Source organism: Poecilia formosa, unplaced genomic scaffold, assembly GCF_000485575.1.
Source record: "Poecilia formosa unplaced genomic scaffold, Poecilia_formosa-5.1.2 Scaffold55, whole genome shotgun sequence".
Lineage (NCBI taxonomy): Eukaryota > Metazoa > Chordata > Actinopteri > Cyprinodontiformes > Poeciliidae > Poecilia > Poecilia formosa.
Genome location: NW_006799994.1, coordinates 1,227,078 through 1,251,069, shown reverse-complemented (window position 1 = coordinate 1,251,069; position 23,992 = coordinate 1,227,078). Strand labels below are relative to the sequence as shown.

At 38.0% G+C, this 23,992-nt stretch overlaps 2 protein-coding genes across 3 annotated transcripts in view; both read right to left on the bottom strand.

Moving 5' to 3' along the window:
- Positions 1 to 3,423, bottom strand: part of nrn1la (neuritin 1-like a) — a 60,050-nt gene extending 56,627 nt beyond the window's left edge. Inside the window, exon 1 of the mRNA XM_007553209.2 lies at positions 3,153 to 3,423. Coding sequence (XP_007553271.1) covers positions 3,153 to 3,210 — 58 coding nt within the window. The 5' untranslated portion in view covers positions 3,211 to 3,423. The remainder of the gene's footprint in view (positions 1 to 3,152) is intronic.
- A 1,169-nt stretch (positions 3,424 to 4,592) lies between these two features.
- edc4 (enhancer of mRNA decapping 4) overlaps positions 4,593 to 23,992 on the bottom strand; it is a 33,828-nt gene continuing 14,428 nt past the window's right edge. For both annotated transcript variants that reach the window (XM_007553208.2, XM_016672065.1), the window contains exons 15-30: positions 23,249 to 23,433; positions 22,487 to 22,566; positions 22,271 to 22,403; positions 21,156 to 21,445; positions 20,412 to 20,639; positions 19,988 to 20,089; positions 19,748 to 19,891; positions 19,542 to 19,578; positions 18,633 to 18,780; positions 18,377 to 18,532; positions 16,180 to 16,295; positions 15,534 to 15,699; positions 11,967 to 12,153; positions 11,119 to 11,338; positions 8,358 to 8,521; positions 4,593 to 5,857 (exon numbers count right to left, since the gene is read on the bottom strand). In XM_007553208.2, the coding sequence (XP_007553270.1) occupies positions 5,674 to 5,857; positions 8,358 to 8,521; positions 11,119 to 11,338; positions 11,967 to 12,153; positions 15,534 to 15,699; positions 16,180 to 16,295; positions 18,377 to 18,532; positions 18,633 to 18,780; positions 19,542 to 19,578; positions 19,748 to 19,891; positions 19,988 to 20,089; positions 20,412 to 20,639; positions 21,156 to 21,445; positions 22,271 to 22,403; positions 22,487 to 22,566; positions 23,249 to 23,433 (2,540 nt within the window). In that variant the 3' untranslated portion in view covers positions 4,593 to 5,673. The remainder of the gene's footprint in view (positions 5,858 to 8,357; positions 8,522 to 11,118; positions 11,339 to 11,966; positions 12,154 to 15,533; positions 15,700 to 16,179; positions 16,296 to 18,376; positions 18,533 to 18,632; positions 18,781 to 19,541; positions 19,579 to 19,747; positions 19,892 to 19,987; positions 20,090 to 20,411; positions 20,640 to 21,155; positions 21,446 to 22,270; positions 22,404 to 22,486; positions 22,567 to 23,248; positions 23,434 to 23,992) is intronic.

The window sequence follows — 23,992 nt, the reverse complement described above, 5'->3', positions numbered from 1 at the left end:
GTGAGTTTTTGGAGATCCTGCAGAGCAGCAGAGGGACAGATGTGATTCATTTATCATTTATTTCCATCAGCGGGAAGTTTTTTCTCTTCCATCTTTTTATCCCATGGGAAACTGATCCATGTCTGCAGCAGAACGTCAACCACTGAATTATAGATGCTAAAACTGTTGAAATCTTATACATTTTATTCTGATAAATAAATAATCAAACATGATGCCATGTTCATGTAAATTACGTTTTTTAACATAATGTGTCCAGTAATTGTTGCTAAAGAGACTCAGGAGGGAAACATTGTTTTCTTCAGCAACTAAAAGAAAGTTTGGGAGTTAAATCGCTGATCAAAGTTCAGTTGAACTGTTTTACTGAAATTTAGTGGAAAAGTCTTTGGCCAGTATTAGGACTGCTGCAGATAGAAAAAGTAAGTTTTAAAAAAATTACAAAAAGTTGTAAATTTCTGCCAAAATTTCAGAAATTTTTTTTTCTAGAAAATTTGCTAGAAAAGCTCAAAAACCTTTGTGATTAATCTCAGAAATACTCTAGAAAAACGTGGAAATTTCTGAGTTTGAAAAGTCGAAAACTTTTGACTCTTGAAAATTTTAAAGTTTTTTCTTGGAAATTTCTGAGATTAATCTAAAAATTTCTGACTTTTTTCTAGCAATTTTTTTGACTTAAACTGAGAAACTTCCACATTTTTCTAGAAAATTGCTAAGATTTATTGACTTTCTTTTCTGGCAAAATGTTTTTACTTTATAAACTCAGAAATTCTGTGTTTTTTTACTAGAAAAATTGTGAAATTAATCTCAAAGTTGAGTTTCTTCCAGAAAATTTTCAATATTTTCCTTGTTGATTTCCAGAAAATGTACTCCATCAACAACAGCTATAATGTGTCATCGTAGAAGTCTGATAATCTCTAATTATTTTGCGTATTTATGTTTCTATAACTGACTACTGAAATGGAAAACCCTAAATCATTTATAGCACAAACAATAGTTATTAAACAAAATCCTCTATACTGAACATGAGTTGAAAGAAATTTGACTTTGTAATTGAACGGCGTGAAATTGGGCCTCTGTCTCTTTAAAAACTCCAGATTTCTCTGAAACTCCGCCTTGACAAAGTCATCACAACATGTTTATTATTAACAAGGGGAAACACCCAAATTTACTGGCCTTGTGTGAAAAAGTATCTGCACCCTGTTGAAATGTAACTGTGGTTTGTTAAGCCTGAGTTCACCATCAGAAGGAAGATTTAATGAAGACGATTTCACCATGCATCACTGAAGAACTGCGTAAACATATATGTAACGTGGTCTACATATGAAAAACACAAGTTCATAAATTATTTTTAAATATGTCACATAAACTCCGAATAAATATGATTCAGTCATCACCTCAACAAACAAACACACCAAACTAAACACAGCACTACCATGGCTCTAGTGCACAATCTTAGAAACCAATTAATGCATCCAGTCCAAGCACAATGCATTCAACATAAATCAGTCAAGTCAAGTAGTGGTAAAATCTTAATCAAGAGCCTGGTAGTTTCTGTATGAATGTTTAAAAGAGACGTCATTTAATTTCAGCGTTTGTAAGAAAAGCAAAACCTTTCAGGTGAATCCAACTGAATCCATCCCCTCTGCTTCCCTCAAACACACAAAACAAGCTAATCTGGCGTTTTGTTCAAAGTTTTCACAAGATCTGGCAACCTTTCGGTTACTGATGACCGGATTTACGTTTGGGACGCGAGAGGCGATCAGTAGATGAATCCAAAAGCAGCGGAAGCTTTCTGGAAGAGGAGGAACGACGAGTTTTATAATAGTCAGCAACAACAACACAAATTTCATAGCAGATATTTGCAGAGTGTACTTCGTTTGTCACCATTTATCTTTTAGATGTCATCATTTACTGCATGTACGGAAGTCCGAAAGTGACGCTTTGTTTTTTTAGGTATCAATAAATGAATTCTTTAATAATTCCAGAAATATATTATAATATGATAAAAACTGGGAGAAAATAAAGTGATGATTTATAGAAATATTTAATTATTTATCTTTCAATAAAACGTATTTTACATCAGTATTGTTTTCTAATCTAAATGTTATTCTAATCTGTTTTTCAAGTCAGTGGGAGGAGGTAAAAGTCCTGTGGGTTAGCCAATCAGGTATCAGGGTCTATTTAACAAGCCATGTTGGCAACTGACATTTTTTTATGTTCTTCAAACAAGAACAAAATACTTAGTGAATGTAATTAACTTCCCATTATTTAATGAATATGTTCTCCTTATTTGTTTTAATTCAGATGTAAAGACTGTAGTAATTGATTTACTTAATGAATTTTTGGCATTTTCAGCTTTCCATATATATGCACAGTATGAGGAACATTAAGAACAGGAGAAAAAAAGAAATGTTCTAAACTTGGGTTATAGCCTCTTGAAATAGAATGTTTATAACTTAAATTAACTTTTAAAACGTGGGAAAAGTGATTAATTTGCCATTTTAGGTTGCATGTTCGTAAAAAATCAGATTTTATAATTATTTATCCTTAAATGCAAGGCATATTTTTAAATGCATATGTCAGTATTGTTTTCTAATCTTATCTGTCATCCAAGTGAGTAAGAGAGACTAAAAGACCTGTGGGTTATACAATTAGGCATCAGAGTAATTAACAAGCCATATTTACAGCTGACATTATTTTAAGATCTTCAAGAACAGCAGCAAAAATATACAGCAAAAATAACTGATAAATATATTCTATATATTTTAATTCTGATGTAATTGATTCCCTCAACAATGAAATTTTGACATTTTCGCTATTCCGTATATCTGCGCAGCGTGAGGAACATTGTGAGCAGGAAAAAAAAAAGAACACTCTAAACTTAGCTTTGTTTTTTATATTAATTATTTATAGCTTCTTATAAATTAAATGGAACATTTACGACTTCAATAAACTTTTAAAACGCGAGTAAAATTATTAATTTGTCATTTAGGGTTGCAGATTTATAAACGAAGCTTCATCCTCCTCCTCTTCCAGCTGCTGCACCAACAACCATGAAGCACCTGCAGCTTTTTAACGCGGATCGCTGCGCAGTGATGGAGCTCCTAGATCAGATCAGCCCCGCTGCGGAACCGAACCGGAACCGGTTTGGTACTTACTGAGAAGCAGAGCAACAGGCAAGAAGATGAGGCAGGCGAAGTTCAGCAGAGACGCCATGCCGAACCGAAAGTTCGTCCTCCGGACTCAAGTTTCAGCTTCGATCCTGAACTCCAGAGTGAGTCTGTTCTTCAGGAGGAAGAGGAGGAGGAAGAGGAGGAACGACGGCTGGTTACACTGACTTCTCCTACTGCTCTCCTGCAGCTGCAGCGCTTTCTCCGCTCTGAGAGCATCCGCTGCTGCTCATCCGCTGAAAGGAGGAGGAGGAGGAAGGTCTACAGGAGAGTCCCTGATGAGCTCAGATGCTCTGCATTAACAAACTGACTCACGTTCTCCTGGTTTCCTGCTGGTTGTTCTTCGCTCTCTCCTTTCCTCTCCATATCTCTCAGTCAGCGATACAATGGAGTATTAGTAGATACAAAAAAGGAGTAAATTTGAGCCAAAACCCCATAAATTTTATGGAGAAAAAAAAAACAGGAAAAAGTTGAAAATTGGCTAGAAAAAAAAATTCAGAAATTTTACAGTGAACAAACGGTTGAAAATGTTAGAAAATAAATTAAATTTGGGAATTAATCTCAGAAATGTTTGAGAAAGAAAACGGAATTTCAGGTTTTAAAGTTGTAAATTTGCTACAGAAAACTCAAATTTTGAGACAAATCTCAAATTTTCTAGAAAAAAAGACAATTTCTCAGTTTGGAAAGTTAAAATTTGATAGGAAGAGAATATTTCACAAATATTTTGGAAATGATTTTTTAAATTTCCCTAAAAATTTCCGGATTCTCTAGATTAAATTTAATTAAATTAATTAAATTTTATAACTGGATACAATTAATCCAAGAAATAATTTCTGTGGAAATTTCTGAGTTTGAAACGCCCAATTTTGTGAGCAAAACTCAGAAAATTTGATATTTCAAACATTTTTTGGAAACAGGAATATTTCCGAGTGTGAAACGTTGAAACTAAACTATTGTTTTTAGCTAAAAACTAAATGTTTAAGATAAACTTTTATCTTCAAAACCAAATATTTCACATACTATTTAGTTTGACACTAAATATTTAGTTTAATGAATAACTATTTAGCTAAATAATTAGTTATGAGGCAATTAAGTATTTAGCTAAAGTTAAACATTTTTAGCTAAAAATATTTAAGCTAAATATTTATCAAACAAAATATTTAGTCTAGTAAGTACTTAAGTTAACTAAGCAATTAGTTAACTTGTTAACTTTGTTAGTTTTTGCTAACAAAATATTTTGTTAGCCTTTTCTCTTTTCTTTTCTTTTCCAAATTACTGCTGTTCACTTTTTTTTACAGTGCAGCTCCACAATCAGCATCTCATAGAAAAGTTTAAAAACTGAAGAAAAAAAAATCCAAATGAAACCAAAATCTTGCAGGTTTAAGAAAACAAAACAAAAACACACAAAAAACAAGGAACTTTTTTTTTTCTCTTTTATTCCAAAACGTTTGAGGGTAAAACAAACTATAAACAGAGCCATCCAAACCGGAGGAAACGAACACAACGGAGAGAAAGAGGAAGAAAAACTTTGCAGATCGCTAGTACTCGAAAACAGAAAAACAGAACCGCCGCTTCTCTCGTTCTCAACCAAAATGTTTGTCAACAGAAGGTCCAGGTTCTCCTCTGCGGTTCGACCTTAGCCGCCGTCAGGAACGGATGAAACACGGTAAGGCACTTTCCAGACTGGTCCGACGGATCCGAAACACCCCAGATGATTTTGTTTTATTTTACAATCCAAATCTACCCTGTGAGTAAAACAGCTCCGATATTTAACAGAAATCTCAGTTTATTCTGCAAAACAAACAAAAAAAGAAACGGGATTTCTTTTCTGTAGAAAACGAAGGGTCCAAGTGAGTGCTGCCCCCTAGAGCCTAAGAGGAGTAACTGCACATTCAGTTCACAAACATCCTGGTGATTTATCAGTAATAATCCTGTTTACGTTTTTATTATTATTATTATTAAGCTACTCTGAGATTTAAAGCAAGTATACATGGCTTACAAATACTAAATGCTCTTTATATAAAAAACAAATGGTGGACGGCGATGGATTCCTGGGCTGCTCCTGATTTTAAACGAATAACCTTATTAAATCCTGAAAAAAGAAAAAGGAATCATCTCCATGAACATGAGCGGGTTCTCGAGTTGGGGGCATGAATGTCACCTCCAGCCAATTAGGAAATAACGGAAAGGAAACACAGGATGCCTCCGGGACCCGGCGTGCCTGTGGTCGCCCTGATGGGCTGCAGGAATCGCTGAATTCCCCGTCGCAGAAACAACAAAAAAAGGTCAGCTTTTTGCTCTTAAGGCGACATTTCCAGGCCAGACGTCTCCGCGCTCGGCTGAAGGCGACCGGAATGTCAAACCTGTCCTGATTATCGGCGTCCAGCGGAGGGAGGAACTGAAAATCTTCTCTGTTTTTGTTTTCTGTTTTTTTTAGCGTAAAGATCAGGAGGCGGACGTTCCCTGAAGCTTCAGCACTAAAACATTCGTTTGGAGGTCGCCTGCAGGCCTAGTGGTTGACGACTCCATGCAGCATCAGGAGCAGGCCGCGCGCCCGCTTGCTGAGCGGGCTGTGCGGGTCCTGCTGCAGGAAGGCCAGCAGTTTGGATCGGACCTGGGCCAGAACCGACGACATGTGGTCCCTGGTCAGCGGCTCGCTGTGGTCCAGATTCATCACTGCGTCCTCCAGGTAGCTGGGAGAGGGAGGATCAAAGGATAAAAACCAACATTTAAACTTTCAAAGTCATAATTTAAACTTTTAAAACCATAGTTTCAACTTCCAAAACCATAATTTTGGTTTTTAAAGTCCAAATTGTGAGAATATGTCAGAATTTAAACTTTTAAAGTCAGAATTTTGACTTTTAAAACCATAATTTTGAGAATAAAAGTCACAATTTAAACTTTTAAAGTCAATTTTGAGAATAAAAGTAATTTCAACATTCAAAACCATAATTTACATAATGACCTCTAGTCATAACCTCAACTTTCAAAGTCATTATTTCAAGAATGAATCCTAATTACAAGTTTGAAGGTCATCATTTTGACTTCTCAAGTCCTATTTAGGAGATAATTATGCTACAGGTCTCATAATTGTGACTTTAAAACTCGAAATGATGAGTTTTTGATATTTATTTCGGCTTGATGACAATCCCCCCCTACCAACTTACTCTCAGTTGGTGTTTTATTTTTTCTTTCATACTACAAATGGGTGTCCAGAATATTTAGGTTTACATAAAATATTTGTTTTATTCCTTGTTGAATGAAGCCGGTTCTGAGTCAGTCATATAACTTTATGTTTATCCCAGTCCCTCCTGTCTTCTCATCCTCCGCTGCTCAACATTTAACTCCTTAATTAATTGTTTCGGGTCGGACATCTGGTGGGACGGTGTCAGGTTTCCACTGCAGACCCATTAAATCGACGCGCTGTGAAATGGGCCTGTAACGCCGCGGCGGCGCAGACTCTGAGCTGTTAATAACTCATCTGCTCCGTTTGCGCCGCACCTTTAAAAACACACAGCAGCAGCTTAAACTGCCGCTCCGCATCGTCCGGCGCATAACGACCCCACTGAGATCATTGTTTCTGAGGAAAACGGCGCCATTTATGAGCTGCTTCCAATCAGGAGACGCCTTCATCCGCACAGGCTGTGATTTACAGTCACACTCCAATCGCCTGGTTCCATGATTTCTGTCTCTGCGGCTCAAGAAAAAGCTTCAAAAAATAAGCCAAAGTTAATAAAAAGAAGCCGCACGCAGCTGCCTTGAAAAGTGTGGGTGCAGGAAGCTCTTTTTTTGTTCTTTTGTAGGACACAATAAAGCAGAGGAGAACAAGGACGGAGCGAAGCAGCAGAGAGCAGCTAAAACCCGGAGCGAGCTCCCCGGACAGCCGTGCAGCAGACGGAGCGGCGTGATGGGGTCAGCACTTTACCGCCGCTCCGCCCACAGGGGGCGCCGCGTAATGGCCCAACTGTGGAGATCAAATGTGAGGAAATAATTTAGTCCGAAGGCTGAGGGGCGTTTTATCACTGAGTGGGAGAGTAAGGGGCGGGACGAGTTTTTAGAAGTTATAATTAAGACGTTTCTGCAGGTTGAGCTGCTTCAGATTGCAGCAGTTCAAATTAGAGACCAGCAGGAGGATTAGAAGAGAAATTAAAACATGAAGATGAAATATTTAAGAATAAAAAGAAAAACATTTTAAACCAGAGAGTACTGAGGCCACACTAAGAAAAAATAAAATGATGAAAACAAAGTCATAATATTTTGAGAATAAACTCAGACAAGAATAAGGTCATAAAAGTACAAGAATAAAATCAGAATGGCAATAAAGTCATAATACTAGAATAAATTTGTAATAAAGTTGCAAAAAGATGTACAATTATACAGCTATACATATTTGAAAAGCAGAGGTGGAGCTTCCTGCACAAACAACAAGAATGCAGAAAGTGAATTCTGGATGGTAAGTCAAAAACAAAAGTCTTGTCTTTTCCAGCAGCCATTGTACGGTGCATACAGCGGTAAAACCGGCTGACTAAACATGCTGGAACTCAGTTTGGGTTGCTAAGTAACGGGCAGAACTCTGTTGGGGTTGCTAGGTAACAGGTGGTGCCTGCCGATTTGTGATGTTACATTGTGGAGGGTTTTGAGCCGGGTCATTTCCCAGACTCCAAAATAACAATTTATTGCCAAAAACCAGGTTGCTGTGTATTGCAGACTTCTGTCCAGGTCCCTCTTGAAAATGAGATCTAGATCTCAACTGGGTTTATCTGGTTAAATAAAGGAAAAACCAGCTGGGTGTTCTTTTTCACTGAGAGGTAGCTCCTGTAATGAGCTCAGCAGATCCAACAGGTGTTGGCTAATTGCTGCTGGCTAGTCTGAAAGAGCTGTGCCTCAAAGGCAGAGCTATGTCCGACCAGGTGAATGGTTGCCATGGAGATTAAAGGATTCCCGAAATGCATGAAAAAATCAAAGCAACTCTCCAGGAAATATTATAACTTGATGTAAAGCTCAAAAAAGTACATTTTATTTAATTCTGCCACTTTAATCTAAACTTGAAAATGAGTAACTTAAACAAAAAACAATCTATTTTTCTTTGAAAGTTTCCTTTTTAGTCATCTAGTGACCAGCATAAGGAATACAGAGCCCCTTAGACCAAAATGAAAAGAAGCAACTTCAGCTTCCTCGGTTGTGTTTCCTCACCTGATCTTGAGCTGGGAGCGCGTGGCGAGGTTGGAGGACAGCTGCTGGATCAGCGACAGCAGCACCGGCTGGCTCAGGGGGCATGGCGTCTGGCCGAACACCTGCTGGGAGTCGATGGTCTCACACACGTACAGAACCAGGTTCAGGTCCGTCGCAGACAGAGCCTGCAGTACAACACAGGGGCAACGTCATTCTGCTTCCCTACGCAGATATTCATCCCATCTGACGACACAGATCTGGTTGGATGACGACGTCAGGTTTGCAGAACTGGCTGCTGGGAGGATTTACCAGCATTAACAAGAAGCAGAGCAAATATTTACACACAAGCGTTTTGGCGTGTCTGAACGGCAAAGAGGAAGGATCTGGATAAGCTCAACCACTGATGTTATCATCTCAGCAGCAAAGCCTTGATTACTCAACATGTCACAGAAAGTGGGAAAAAGACTTTTTCTTCTCCTTATCAAACTGGTTCCAGTGCAAGGAAAAAAAAACTGTTTGAGAAAGATGCCGTGAACCAGTTGAAGTTTGCACCCAAAGATTGTCATTAAGTTAGAGTATCGCTACTTCAGCATATTTTTAGTCAAGTAAGAAGTAGCCATCCAAGAAATTACTCAAGTAAGAGTAGAAGCAGCTGCATCTGCCACGGTAACATTTATGTTTTTAAATGTTATTTTATCAATTAAATCAAAGCTGTTTTATCTGTATTGCATCAATGTGAAAAGATCTTCCATATTATTTAACTTTAAGTAGCAGAGACAGCTTTTTAATAGTTAATAGGTAGTTTTATCAATATTTTCTTCCAGTCGGCCTTTTGAGGACATTTGTGATCTTGTTGTGGCACAAAATGAAAGTGAAATCAACACCCTGATATATCATATCAAAATATACAAAAACGATAAAAATCCTTCTTATAAATCTGTCCTACCCAGAACTCAAGTGGCATTTCCTAGCTTCACCTGGTTCAAATAAAACAAAAGAAAATCTCACATCAAGCACATTTTGCTATCTATCAGTTTATCCAAAAATTAATCAATTAATCTACAAATGATCAAGTGTTCACTAAAGGAATGCTATATTATTGCGTTTTAGATACTTACATGTTTATTTTCTTAAAAAAGGCTTTGAGTTATTTGTTGCCTTGCATCTTTTAATGCATTTCTAACAGTGTATGGAAAATGATTCATTTTTCTAGAAAATTAATCATCCAGATAATTGATTATGAATGTAATCATTAGTTGCAGCTCCTGGCTGAAAGGAACACAACCATTTTTAACCCCTATTAGAGATGAACGAGTTGAGATTTTAAACATTCATAGAGAGGATTTTTCCCCGCCGCAGCAGGCTGAGAGACATGACAGGAAAAATCAGGAACTTTAAATCCAGATGAGCTGTAAACAACTTCCAGAAGAGCTGTAGGAGGAAAAAACCAAACAAACAATAAAACAAAAATAAAAATGCTGAGCTTGTTCACAGTTAAAAGCATTTCCAGAAACAAAGCACAGAGGGAAGAGACGACACATAAAACAGCAAAAACAGAAAATCTCACCAAGTATTTTTGATCCAGTTTCTAGTGCAAATATCTTAGTAAACATAAAATAAGACAAAACTAACTTAACTAACTTTTCAGCAACATATATTAGTTTGTTTTAAGTCAATAATTCCTAATATTGATGAAAACGTTTGTAAGATTATTTCATGTATATCATGGGAAAAATGTCTTGTTACAAGACTTAAATCAACCTCTCATATCTTGCTAAAAAGTTACTTATAACTTACTTTTGTCTCATTTTAATAAGATATTTGCAGTAAAACCTAGATCAAAATTTAGGTATAGTTTGTGTTTTTGCAGTAAATGAATCCCTGCTTAGTCTGTAAATAAACGGTTTAGCCCAGTGGTGTCCAAAGTGTGGCCCGAGGGCCATTTGTGGCCCCTGGAATGAGTTTGTATGGCCGCTGACTGCACTTGAAAATAGATTCAAATTTGGCAGATAAAACTGACAAAATATTTTAGGGTGAGATTTCCATTTAGAGTTTATATCGTAAAAGGAAAATGTCCAAAACAAATAATTTTTTTTCATTAGCAGATCACAGCCACAAAACATCCAGAAACTTTTACTCTGAAATACACTTGTCCTACAAACTACAAAGATTTTAAAAGAAAATTCTGGTTTCTGCCACTGGCTATGAACCAAAAATAGACAAAATAGAAAATAATTGGCTCAAAAAGTTAAATAAATGTAAATATTAAGGCATATTTCAGACTCATGTTGGTTTCTGTAAAAAATTTAACTGGTTGAATTTATTGTTGTGCAGGTAAAGGAGTGAGAATTCACAATAATAGTATTTTTGCATTTTTTCAATGGAGAGAAAAAGCTCTGTGGTGCAAAACGTTTGGACACCGGCGGTTTAGCCCATCAGAGCGACTGGCAGGGTTTGTGTTGACAGAATATTCCTTCTCTTCATAACTTAAGTGGAATTGATTCACTTCATTGTCCTATCAGTGATTTTGTTATCAATGCGGTGAAAAAGTCAGATATGTTCATCTGCCTGATTAATGTATGATGGGATCTGGATTGTCTGTTTAATGTGTTGAATATTAAACCGCATAAAAATTAAAGGCATCAAAACAGTCTATGTCAATAACATTTAAAAACTGACAGATGATAATAGAATATGATGGAATATTTTTGACGCCGTCAGTCAAAATCACGGACAACAAAGATGTCTAGTGTGACCTGTGGTGTCTGGGTCGAGTCGGTACCTGCTGGAAGGCCTGGTTGAGCTGGCCCTGCTGGAGCAGCTGCAGGATGTTAGCCTGCTGCGACTGGTAGTCCAGATGTGCGGTGGGGACGGGCGTCCCGGCGGCGGAGCGCATGGCCTGCATGATGCTGGAGGTGACGACGGCCTGCTGCTCCCTCATCGCCAGGCTCACCTCGCCTTTCACGATGCGCTGCAAGTGGCTCAGGATGGACTCCTGCAGACTGGAGGAGACAGAGTTACTGCCTGAATGCGGAGCTGTTAGCGCAGTAGCTAGCTCATCTATAAACTACTGAGGCTGGGAAATGAATTGGCAAACAAGAGACCATATCAAATTTATGTTCTTACATTAGTCCCACGATTGAGATATATTATTTTTACTCAGTTTTATTATTTAATGCAGTCCGTTACCACACATTACACCTAGCATACATAAATATTGCTGGACAATAAATTGTCAATGTAGGTATGTTTTTTAAATTTTTTTATTGAAACTTCTATAAATTAACTTCATTTACCAAAAAAAAAAATATTGGCCAAAATTGGAATCGGTGATCAGCTAGAAAACAGCAATTAATGCAGCTCCATCTAAAAGGTTTATATAATGTATGAGGCAAAGACAATTCTGGTGAGGGACAAAAAAAATCCAAATTACTTATGTTCCATCTTCATTTTCTGTGACGCTTACACTTCTAATGTTTGCTTTATTTTGGTACCAAAACTATTGAAACAAAGTTTGTAATTGCTGAGAAAAACTAAATTAGATTTGGTTATGTTGTTCCAAGCATACTTCAGAAAACCCTAGGAGTGTTTTTAAAGGCGGCGCGTCTCGGTTGCAGCACAGGTACATACTTCCCCACCACCACCTGCATCTGGTGCTGGACCTCGGCTCGTACGGCGGCAGAGACGCTGCTGGCCAGCTGATCGGTGCAGCTCTGGAAGCCGTCGATCGCCTGCTGCAGCTGGCCAATCACGGGGTCCCGCGCCTCCTGCTCTCTCTGCTTCCGACTCTTCAGGTGGGCCTCCAGCTGCTGGATGTCTGCAGGGAAAACACAACTTAGTAACAGAAAAACACACTCCTCTCTGCTCAGAGCAGGTTGTCATGGTAATGCTTAGTGACAGGACTCAAACTTTAACGTTTTAAGTTTAGCTTAAGCTAATAGATGCTTCAAAGATTTGATAAATTAGATTTATTAGAAACATTTTTAGTTGCGGAGGTGTTTGAAGTTAATAAACTACACAAGAAAACTTTTTAAAAAGTAAGTAATATTTTACCCTAAATCCTAAAATGAGCTGTGATAAATAAGTGTGAAAAATATGTCAGACTTTCCACATTTTATATCTTATTTCATTATCTGAAAGATAAAACTCTGAAATTCTGCATTCCTGCATTAATTTACATCCAGATGGGGACCATTAGTTTTGGTTTATCACTACACAATTTGCATTTTTTACCCCACAAACCATTAATCATTTTTTAATATTAATTTTATGAATCATTTTTTAATTACCAAGAGACACAACACACTTTCTTAAATACAAAAAACAGCAGCAAGGCTTTTTGTTAGGTATTTTGTAGTATTATCAACTATTTGCTATACTTTTATTATGTTCTTACTTTATGTACTCTTATTTGTTTTATTCATATCTTTTAAGAAATGTTTCTGTATAGTTAATCATTCTGATTTCCTTTCTCAGAGGGCCTCTGAAGAAGAGCAGAGACAGCAGCTCTTCACAGAACGCCCTGCTTTGAGCTGTTAGATAGCTATAAAACCATCGCCGTGAAGATTCACAACTTGTCCTGTTTGATCCTGGGTCAAGAACTAGATAAGCTAGTGCGAGATTGATTGTATTGTTAGTTAGTGATAATCATTGGTGCTGTAACTGTGTGAAGTGTTTCCCCCTCCCTTTAGAGTTACAGCGCTCTCTGTGATCAGGGATCCTAAAGACAATAAAAAGAGAGAAGCAGGCAAATGTGCTTCAGAGCAGCAGGAGATTGTAACTGAAAGCACATCTCTGTCTGTTCTCCTCGCGAGTATTTCAGAATCTAACTTTCTCTTGTCTTTCCTGTGTTATTTAATCTGTGTTAATAGGTGTCAACTCTGACACTTTTCCATAGCTTATTTTGGCCTTATGTCCATTTACTTACAAAATAAAAACAAATAACGTATAAAAACAAAAAAATATATAATAATCAATAATTAAATACGAAAGATAATTTTACTTAAATACATACATGAATAACAATAAAAAAAACATTTTTTTTAAAATACAGAAATAAGAAAAACAAAAATAAATAAAGATCATTTTTTACTGGGTTTAAAACTGGGCCCAGTGTTCATGAACTGGGTTTAGATGTGAAACAAAGCATAAAAATTTCTCATTTTTGTTTTACTTTTGGAAAAGAAATATTGATCACTTTATTTTGTTAAATGTAGGTACACCAGTCTTTAGTTGTTAATTTCAATAGGTGAACTCTCGCTCTGCACAGCCTGTTTATAGCTTTTGTGTCCTGCTATCCGTCAAATGACCTTTTTTATGTGAAATAATTGCAATCATATGATGCAGTAAGCGTTAGCTGCGTCAGGCCTGAAGTAATGCAGCAGTTCTGATGCTAATGCTGCGGCTTCAGTCAATATTTAATCACTCCACACTGACTACATTTAAATGGGAAGAGGTGTGCGCTCTCCATCTGTGTGGATTAAACTTCAGAGACTGCTCATAACAGACATTACTCCATCGCAGGATCTCGTGTCACCTTGTCTTCCTCCTTTCTAGCCTGAATTTAAAGCTGCAGGACATCAAAAAAAAAAAAAAGGATAATAAAAATAAGGGAAAGAAAATCCAGTCTTCTCCAACGCGTAACTTTACTGTAAAACGGAGGAAGTGTTTGACTCTGCAGACACGTGGGACGCTTCTCTGCACATTCAGACAGTTTGAGTCTCAAGGCTCCAATCTAGGCGAACCTATAGAGAAGATCTGCTGTCTGTGTGCTCAGACAAGCTGACCCCTGACACCAACCAGACGGAAAAACACAAAGAACTTCAATACAGAGCCTGAACTCAACACTGAGGATAACAATGGGGTGGAAAAGCTTCTTCTTTTCTTGCCAGAGCTTTATCGGCCACATTTTATGACTATAAATAACAAAAAATAAACTTGACTGTGAATTTATGGCAGATATTTCAAAGAGAAAAAATGGATGTGTTAAAGAAAATAGAAATATTTCCCCCCATTTTCTCACTCTATACTCATTCAGACCTGGAAAATATTTCAATGACCTTCAATGACTGGAGCACCAGCACAGCAAACAAAATCCATACATGGTCGACTTTGATTGCACTGTTGAACAGTTTTTTAATTGTCACCTTATTAAAATAAAAAGAGATTTTGGAAAAAATAAATAAATAAAAATTTCTGCCTTTGGCAAAAAATGAGTTGGGCGAATTATAATCAAACAGGTCAGATTTAAAAATAAAATAAAACAGCCTAAAAATTGCACTTGGTTGTCTAAGGTCTAGCTAAAATGGGGACAAAAACACGCGCGCGCACGGTTTGAATACTTAAGTTGTTTTAGAAATAATTTATATGAAAAAATATTAAAATAAAATATTTAAAATGATCATAAATATTGGCTAGGGACGCTTTGACAATATAAAGTTGGATAAAAATGTGTTGATATATTTGGTCAAAAATACTGGGTTACTATATATTATTATATACTAATAGATTTTTGAAAAATATCTGTTTTAAAAGTACAGAAATCTGTTTAGGAAGTTGGTAATTGTATACAGTGTGTTTATTTTGTGTTGATTAAAATAGTCGTAGCTGCTTTTGTGCTTTTCGTTTTGAGGTTTTTCATCTAATATTTATTGACTTCAATAAATGTGAGTCAACTACGCTTAAAGAGGCAGTGTCACGTGTTTCCAGCCATTTTATAGCACAATCAATTAACTATGTTAAATTCAGTTGTCACAAAAATGCTGCACATATCAAACATGAGTTAAAAGAGACTGAACACCTTGAAATTGGGGATCTGTCTCTTTAAAACTCCTGCCCTTTCTGAAACTCTTCTGGCTCCTTTATTAACCCTTTATCAACGTATTTACCAGCGCTAAACTGAGCAGTAGCTCCTATAATGACGGCAGTTCCTCAAAGTATTTGCTAATTGCTGCTGGCTAGTCTTAAGGAGCAGGGGAAGAGCTGTGACTTGAATGTCCAACTAGATGTTTTTCACAGCTGAATTGTTGCCATTGTTTTTAAAACATAAAATGATGTAAAGCTTAAAAAAAAAAGTTGATTTTACATGACACTGCCCCTTTAAGACACTGAGTGAAATCATGGATGTAGAGGTGATGCCTTTCAAGGTGAAAGTTACAGATTGTGAGCAGTCCACAGTGTTAATTTGTGCGGCCTTACAGTCCTGCGTGCCCTGCTTGAAGCTGTCGTTGATCTGCTGGAACATGGACTGGCAGCCTCTTTCAAACACGGGCAGCACTGTGCTCTGGAAGACGTCTTTGTAGGCGGCCTGGATGGGGCCCTGCATGGCCTCCGCCGCGGCCCGGCCCATGGCGTCCGTAGTGTTCTGATCCAAACACACGACAAGTTAGAACTAACCCGGTGCTGTCCAAATTTTGTGCCACATGGGCCAAAAATGTTACTTATTGTAGATTTTATGACAATGTATTAGGGGCATCGTAAAAAAAAAAAAAAATAAGATAAAAGGTGGAGTAAATTTCTACCAAAAACTTAATAAATTTAGTGATTAATCTCAGAAATTTTCTAGAAAAAAACTGAATTTTTCTGAGTTTCAGAAGTCAAGCTTTTGAGGAAAACTCTCTGGATCACATGGTTTTACCTTTTCTTAAAACTTGGTTATAAAAACATGGAAACTTTGTAAGAGAATTATGTTGGTAATAATTTTACCCTGACTGCAAATTAAAACTCTCAATCTGCAAATGTGTATCATTTTTGAAGTGCAGTTGAGGGCCACAACTGGCCTGCGAGCCACACTTTGGCCACCCCTGAACTAAACAATAAGAGGTGATGAAACTGGTTGGTCTACCTTGGATTTAACCACTTTGATGACGATGTCCTTAATTGTGACCTCCACGGCGGCCATCTTAGCGGCGATCGAGTTGTTCAGCTGCCCCGTCACCGGCTCCAGACTCTTAGAAATAGCTGGAAAATATCAAATAAAGTGAAAGTAGGGGGAAAGATTAGCAGGAGCGTGTCTATAATTAGACGAGCAAGAAAAGACTTTTCTACTCTGAGTGCGAGGCGGGGAAACGTTTCTCCAGAGACGGCAGCGTTTTAGTCCGACATCAACACACCTCAGCGCTCTTTGCTATATTTAATTTTACTTACGCTCAGAATTATCTCAAGCATTAAATAACAGCATCATTTATTGATGCACAGCCTGCTCTGCACTTTGACTCGGAGCATTTCAAAGTGACAAAACAAAAAAGCAGCTCATCAGTGACCATATGAATTTATTTTAAATGCTTCCTGGATGCAGTTCATTATCTGCTGTAAGATTAATGCAGCCATGCGCTGCCATCGGGTTCTGGAGGGAAAACTGGATCTCGCTCTTCTGGTCAGAAAACATTTCAAAAACCCAGATTCATGGTGTAAAATTATGACAAAAAACAATGACTGGAATAAAACTACAAAGTGTTCAAAACAAGCCGTGAAGTTACAGCTTCCTTAACGTCTTAAAAGGCCAGAAAACCAGAAAATATTTCACAGATCGCCTGGAAAACAGTAAAACAAAAAACTGCTGCATTTTACCCAGGGCTGGGTTAAACAGATTTAAAGTTTATCACAATATTTTATGTTTTTTGTCGTCTTTAAAAATTCACTAATTTTCATCTCACAAATACAAATACTGCTTCTTATAAAAGCAGAAGCTGCTTTAATGCACCACTTGGGCAAAGCAAACTGCAACTTTGTGACTTTCCTGGAATTTATTGATGCCATAAAAATAGCAAAAATACCAACTATACTGCTATATTTTAGGGTTTGCAAACAATCAATTCCAGTTTATTGAGATCAAGACATTACTAATCTTCATGTTAATATTTTCAAATCGTGTAAACAAGTTTTTTTTTTTTAAAGAACTCAGGTAGGGCTGAGCCACAAATCGATTTGATTAATTAATCAAATTTTTGGCTTTTGAAGATTTAAATTTTGGAAAAGCTGGATTTTTTTTCCTCCACTGCAGTTCTTTCCATGGCTCATGGTGATGTCAGCACGCCCAGAACGGCCATCTTGTTTGAACTTTTACAGCTTCTATTTATTCAGACTTTAAACGTTAGGAGCACACTGTGATTTTTTTCCTTTAATTACGAGAAAAAAGTGATAATGTTACAATTATTAAAATATTACATTATGCCGCCTTCGCAGTCGGCATCAGAAAGGAGCGGGAGACTGAAAAACTAGAAAATAAAATCTATCTTATCTGACAGTTGTTTCCTGAACAAGTTTGCTACTATTTGTATGCATGTGTAGTGGAGTAAGGTTCCCTTAGTTGATGTTGCTAACTGGAGATTACATTACCTGCTTTTTGCTACAAAAAGAACAAAAACAAAAAAAACTGACAATTGCTTACATTTTAAATGGTTGGAATGCAGCAGGACGGCTTGCATAACTGCACGCAAATTTACATTTCAAGCTTGCAAATTAGGCATGGTGAGTAATAATTAAACTACTGTATTATTTTTTTTAATTGTTAGCACATTACTACTATGGATCCCTTGCAGGGTGACGTGACACATGCAAGATCCCGCCACCAGCTTCCAGCTGGAGGGCAAATAGCTGCTGGCTGACAAGGACTAGCATTGGTTTTATTGCTTAATTTTGAATATATGCATGATAGTTTTAATGAGCGAGGGAGAGGGAAGCAGCTCAGTTATGCTACCTTGACTTTGACATCCATAACATGTAAATGTGATGTGGAATTCGGTGTGTTTTGGTTCAGTTACAAAATAAAATAAAAGGCGAACTAAACACCGACTTAGACAGATCATCAGCAGAGCAGGGGTTTAAATCAACCACCGCTGTTAGCTTAGTTAATAGCAGTGGTAGCTAATCTAATCACAGAGATCACTTACTAATAATAGTGAAATAAACATCAAGCCTGAAAACATAAAACTGTAATGGACTGAATGTTCTGTTCTTTGTGTGGAAAATGTTTTTGATGTTGGATTCAGAACCATAAAGTGGCATTGCGGTCAGTTGCTATGATACAACGATTAGCTTACTTTGCGGAACTGCTTTCTTTAGTTCCTCTCTCAGGACTTTGTCCATCCTGTTGGTCAGCGCCGTACTGAGGGCGTGGCTCAGCTGCTGGCTCAGCTGCTCGTGAAGCTGCTGCTGGCGGCTCTGATTCTCGGCCAGAGCTCGGTCCAGTCTGCGCTCTGAGGCCACAGAGGGTCAAGGCTCAACGACAGACAGACAAACCTCACAGCAAACACAATGCAGCGCCTCATGTTAGAGGAGGAAACGCGTGGAGGATACGTTCCTGCTCCTGGTGCTTCATCAGAACGTGCTCCACCTGCGCCATGATGGTTCCCGGCATGGTCTCCACCAGAGAACACAGATCCGCTAGCTCCCTCTGCTGGCTGCGCAGCAGCATCAGGAGCTCATCTTGAGTCTCTGTGTGAAACTGCAGAACACCAAATAGAAGTCTGTAATTATTTTGTTGCATTTTATTCAAAACGTAACAAAATAAGCAAATTTTCAATTCAAAAACCCTTTTTGCTGGTAAATTTAGACATATGACCTTAATCTGTCATTTAGGTTATTCAGCCATCAGCTTGGTGCAAAGTGTTATTCTATCCACTAAACTTGTGGACGCCAACATTAGCGTGAGCGTCTTTGCTACTGCTGCATGGGTAGCATTGAGATGCCATTTCTAGGCTTGAATAGCATCTCTGACAGGCTAACTCCTTTTAGCACAACGTGAACACAATAATACTTTGTTTTAGCATCAGATCAGATCGGTTTTTCAGGCAGAAATTAACCCCTAGTAGGTCGAGAGAAGCAGCTGCAGATGGACCAAAATATACATTTAAGTGAAAATGTTAGTATTTTAAGGACAAAAATGACAATTATTCATATAAGTAACAACAAAATAACAAAATCAGACAACATAAAATCTTTCCAAATCATTTTCACAAGTTTTAAATGACTTATCAACAAAAACAGCAGGTGTGCGTCTGTGTCTGGTTAAAACATTTTTGTTTTTCATTTCGTGGCTAGAAAACCCAGAAATTTTACTCAAATAAGAGCAGAGATACTTCATAATAAAATTACTCAAGTAAAAAGTACAACATAGCAAAAATAGTCCTAAAAGTATATTTTGTCAAAGAATTTACTGAAGTAGATGTAATTAATTAAATTTAACAAGTTACTAGCCAACTGTACCTGACCGGGATCCATGTGCCTGGGCTGAGAAGATTCACTGGAAATGAGAGAAAACGTCCCTCAAAATGTGTAAGCAACATTTCCCTAACTGTTGCATCCATTTTCATTACAACTTTAGCACCATTTAAAGAGGAATACACAGTTTTAGAGTCAAGAAACAGAGAAATAATCAAGCAGACATTTTGCTTTTTTAGTTTCGAACATACTTGTCATCTTTCTTGAGTTTCCTCTTCAGTTTCGGTGAGCCTCGTGGCGAGCTCTTCCAGTCTTTCACCGGCATCCTGTGAGAGGAGCGAGAGCCGCAGTTCCCAGAGGACGAAGCCAGGCTGGCGATCTCGTCATCAGGATCGCTGCACACAGAAACGTCAAAGATTCAACAGCGACTGCAGCTTCAGAGGAAGTCTCTGTAATCATGTAGTGAATGAAACTGCACAGCTTGGCGTCACCTCTGGTCAGCGCCGACATCCTGGCTGTCGTTCTGGACGAGGTGGTAGGAGCGCCGGTGGTAGGGAGAGCTCAAACGGCGCTCGCTTGACTCCTCTCTCAAACTGCAAGACAGGTGAAACAATTAATTAACGTACAAAACAAAGTTTGAAGTTTCTATCTTTGGGCCTAAAGAGGAGCGATCTAGAGTCAGTTATTACAGCAAGAAACTACAGATCAGGCAACCTGGATCTGGACCTTCAGAGCCACATGAAGGTCCAGAACCAAACATAGAGAAGCAGCATTCAGACAAAAAAAAAAAAAAACCTGTTAGGTTATCTCCAGTGGATTCACAGACTCTGGGACATAAAGTGATGGAAAGAAAAATCCTATTTTCTGTCTTTAGTTTTTCATACAGATTGAACAAAGGGAATGACACAGACTGACCATTCTCCCAGCCCGTTGTCCCTGAGGCTGTTCCTGGTTTCCCTGGTGATGTCTGGAGCCGCCGGCCATGACGTGTGGCTAACGCTACCATCCGACGACCCTCCACTGACCCCAGTGTTTTCCTGCGACAACGTGTTCTCCAGAAGAGACGGTTTGTTACCGAGTCTGGACTCCGAATCGTCCGCCATCGACGAGCCGTCAGCACCTCCGAGTTCAAGGGGCAACAAACTACAAGAGAAAGAAAACAACTAGGTTGGTTCTGACTTATTACGATAGACATTAATGATAAACAGGTTGATGATTCTTCCTGCCTCGTTTTCAAATACTTGAGTTTTACAAAATATCTTTGTTGGAATTTTTATGTTTTTAGTTATGTTTGCTTTTCCTGGATTTGTTCTGCTGAAATATTTGAGTTTCAAAAGAGCGAAAGAAAGACCAAGCAAAAGAATGAGAAAAAGAGCGAGAGAAACACAAAAGGAGCAGAAGAAAGAACAAGGGGAAAAAAGTGAATGAAAGAAAAAAACAAGCAAAAGAACAAGAGTGAAAGAAAGAAAGGAAAAGCAAAAGAAAGAGTAATAGCTAGAGTGAAAGAAAGAGCAAGAGTTAAAAGGAGAGCAAACAAGCTGAAGGAACGAACAAAAAAAAAAAGAAAAACAGAAAGAGCAAAATAAAAAAAAAGGAAGAGCAAGAGTGAAAGAAAATAGGAAATCAATCAATCAATGAGTGCTGCCTGGTTGCTTGTACCCGTTATTGGTGGCGGCGCGCGGCGATGTCAGGAGGTGCAGAGCACATGCAGCGGAGGCCATGCTGTCCGTCTGCAACGCAGGAAGCTGCAGGGCTTCCAGGCCGTGGCTGCGCTGCAGCTGCAGCGTCTGCGTCGCGATCTCCGGCATGTCCTGCGACATCACGGTGGAGGCGGAGGAGATGACGTCTGGGGAGCGGGCCCGGGTCGGCGAGGCCAGCGGCAGCAGCAGAGGAGAATCTGGGACCTGAGGCGAGTCGAGGCCCAGAGGGCCGCTGGGGGAACCCAGAGCCTGGAGGAAAACAGAGGAGACAGCTGTTTGTCCTGATGATCGGTACAGTCAAAACTAAGAAAATGTATCATCTCCTAAATAAATGACATTCTGTAAATAAATAAATAAATATCCTGTTAAGCACCTTTTGCAATCCAAACACTAATCAAATAATAAAAAATATCACCAGAGCTTTTCACATGTTGATATCAGAAGTACTTTTAAGCTGCAGATGCATATTTTGGTACAAATAATCAAGCGTTCACTAAACGAATGCTGCTATTGGTTAATTTAAAAAATCTGCAGAACCTGGCAAAAAAAATTGTTTCCCATTAATCGTCAGAATAATCAATAACTAAAATAATCGTTAGTTGCAGCCCTTTGTGTTTTGCAGCTCAAGATCATATTACTTTTAGATTACTTTGCAAAAGCAGATTGATGAACTACCAAAAGCTTCAATCAAAGAGGTGGAGGACATGGAACTTTTCTGTAACAACAATTTTAGTAATGGATTATTCTAGAGGCTAAATTTTTTTTACCACATTGTCCAGATTCTTAATTTAACCACTAAAGCTTTGTCATACAATATGAGAAAGACATTAAAAGATGCATTTAAACAATTAATAAAGTTCATTTTTAAATGAGAGAATTCATATGTTATTGCCTAAAATGCAGTAACAGCAATTCTTTAGTGAAACTGAACTGAGTAAAGTTTTGACTGAAACACATTTACAAAGATGTTTTTTATCTTAAATGCAAACATTTTATTAAAACTTTTACAACAGGAATTTCCTCTATTAGGAAGTGAAATCTGAGAAGCAGTCAGGACTCGGCGTTATGTTTTACCTGCAGATTCTCCAGTCCGGGCAGCAGAACTGCAGGTGCAGCCCTCGGACTGCTGGTGGTGACAGAGAGTCCCAAACTGCTGCCGCCGTTGTTTTCTCCTCTGATGGGACTCTGACTGACATCGTCCATGGCTCTGCAGAGAAACAAATCACCACAAATCATATGGAGGAAGTGCTCTCTGTGATAAATATCAATAATATTCACAGAGACGCTCACCTATTTGTCGAGTCAGAGTTGCTGCTGATGGCTGTAACAATAGTCAGACTGCTGGCGCTGCTGCCAGGAGACGCAGGAACCTACAGAGTCACAAAATGTATATTATGCTGTCAAAAAGATGCAGAGTTACAAAAAATTATGAATAACCAGAGCTGGGTAGAGAACCCAAAAATTGTACTCAAGAGTATCACTAATTCAACATATTTTTACTCAAGTAAAAGTAAAAAGTAGCCGTCCAAGAAATTACTCGAGTAAGAGTAAAAAAGTACTTGGAGAAAAGTCTATTCAAGTACTGAGTAACTAACCAAAACATACATGAATTCATATTTAAAAATTACACCAGTAGACGCACCAAAACATAAAGCTTTGTATAAATGTTATTTTAAAAGACCAAATTATAATAATTTGTATAAATACTATAATTACCAGACAAAAAAAAATTCCTAATCTTTTTTTTTTTCTTCAAAACAGAACTTATGAAACTTTAACAAAAACTGCAGGCGTGTGTCTGCACTGGTGAATTTTTGTTTAAAACATGTTTTTCATTCAGAGAGTAGAGAATCCAGAAATTTTAAGAGTAAAAAAAAAATTCTAATTTAGTAGTAATACTTCATCATTTAATTACTCAAGTAAAAGTAACAAGTACAATGTAGTGAAAATACTCCTAAGTACATCTTTCCAAAAAGTTACTCAAGTAGATGTAGCTAGTTACTACCCAACTCTGCAAATGACACCCTAAAAGATTGGAGTTACAATCAGTACCGAAGTGCTTGGTGTCATGAAGGCGTCGGGAGTCATCAGCTTGGGCATCGGCCCGCCGGATGCCCCAGAGTTGGACAGGAAATCAGAGGGAACAGGAAGTGAGGGGATCTTCCTCAGGTCGGACTGCGAGCCGCTTCCAGAATCTTTGTCGGAGCTCTGGTCGGTGAGGTGGTCCGGAAACCCAGCTGGGAAAAACGAGCACAAAGCAGAATTAAAGACAGAAAACAATCTGGACTGATATCGTTCTGATAACTGATATTTACCTATTAAATTTAATTTATTTAGAGTGGGAATTTAACATGCTAAAATAATTAATTGTAAAGATCTTAATGCGTGAATTTTTTTAAAACACAATTAATCAGATATTTTTTTTGTACAAAAGTTCCAAGTGGAACCTTTGTATTTGTGCGTTTCTGGCAAGGCTAGATGCACAAGCTACATCTGCTAACAGCAGCTATAGCGGTTTCTCTTGGCCCAACGGGGTTAATTTCTGCCTCAAAAACCGGTCTGATTGGACGCTGAAAAATACTGTAGTTATGTTCAAGTTGTGCTAAAAGGAGTTAGCCTACCTGCGAAGCTATTCAAGCCTAAAATAGCATCTCAATGCTAAACATGTAGCAGCTAACGCTAATGTTAGCGCCAAAGTCCAGATTTCTAAAGAAGCTAAATGAATCATCAGGAGTTCCTGAAACATTTGAAAGTACTTTGACTTTCAAATTTCAAATGACTGAAGAATTGAAAAAA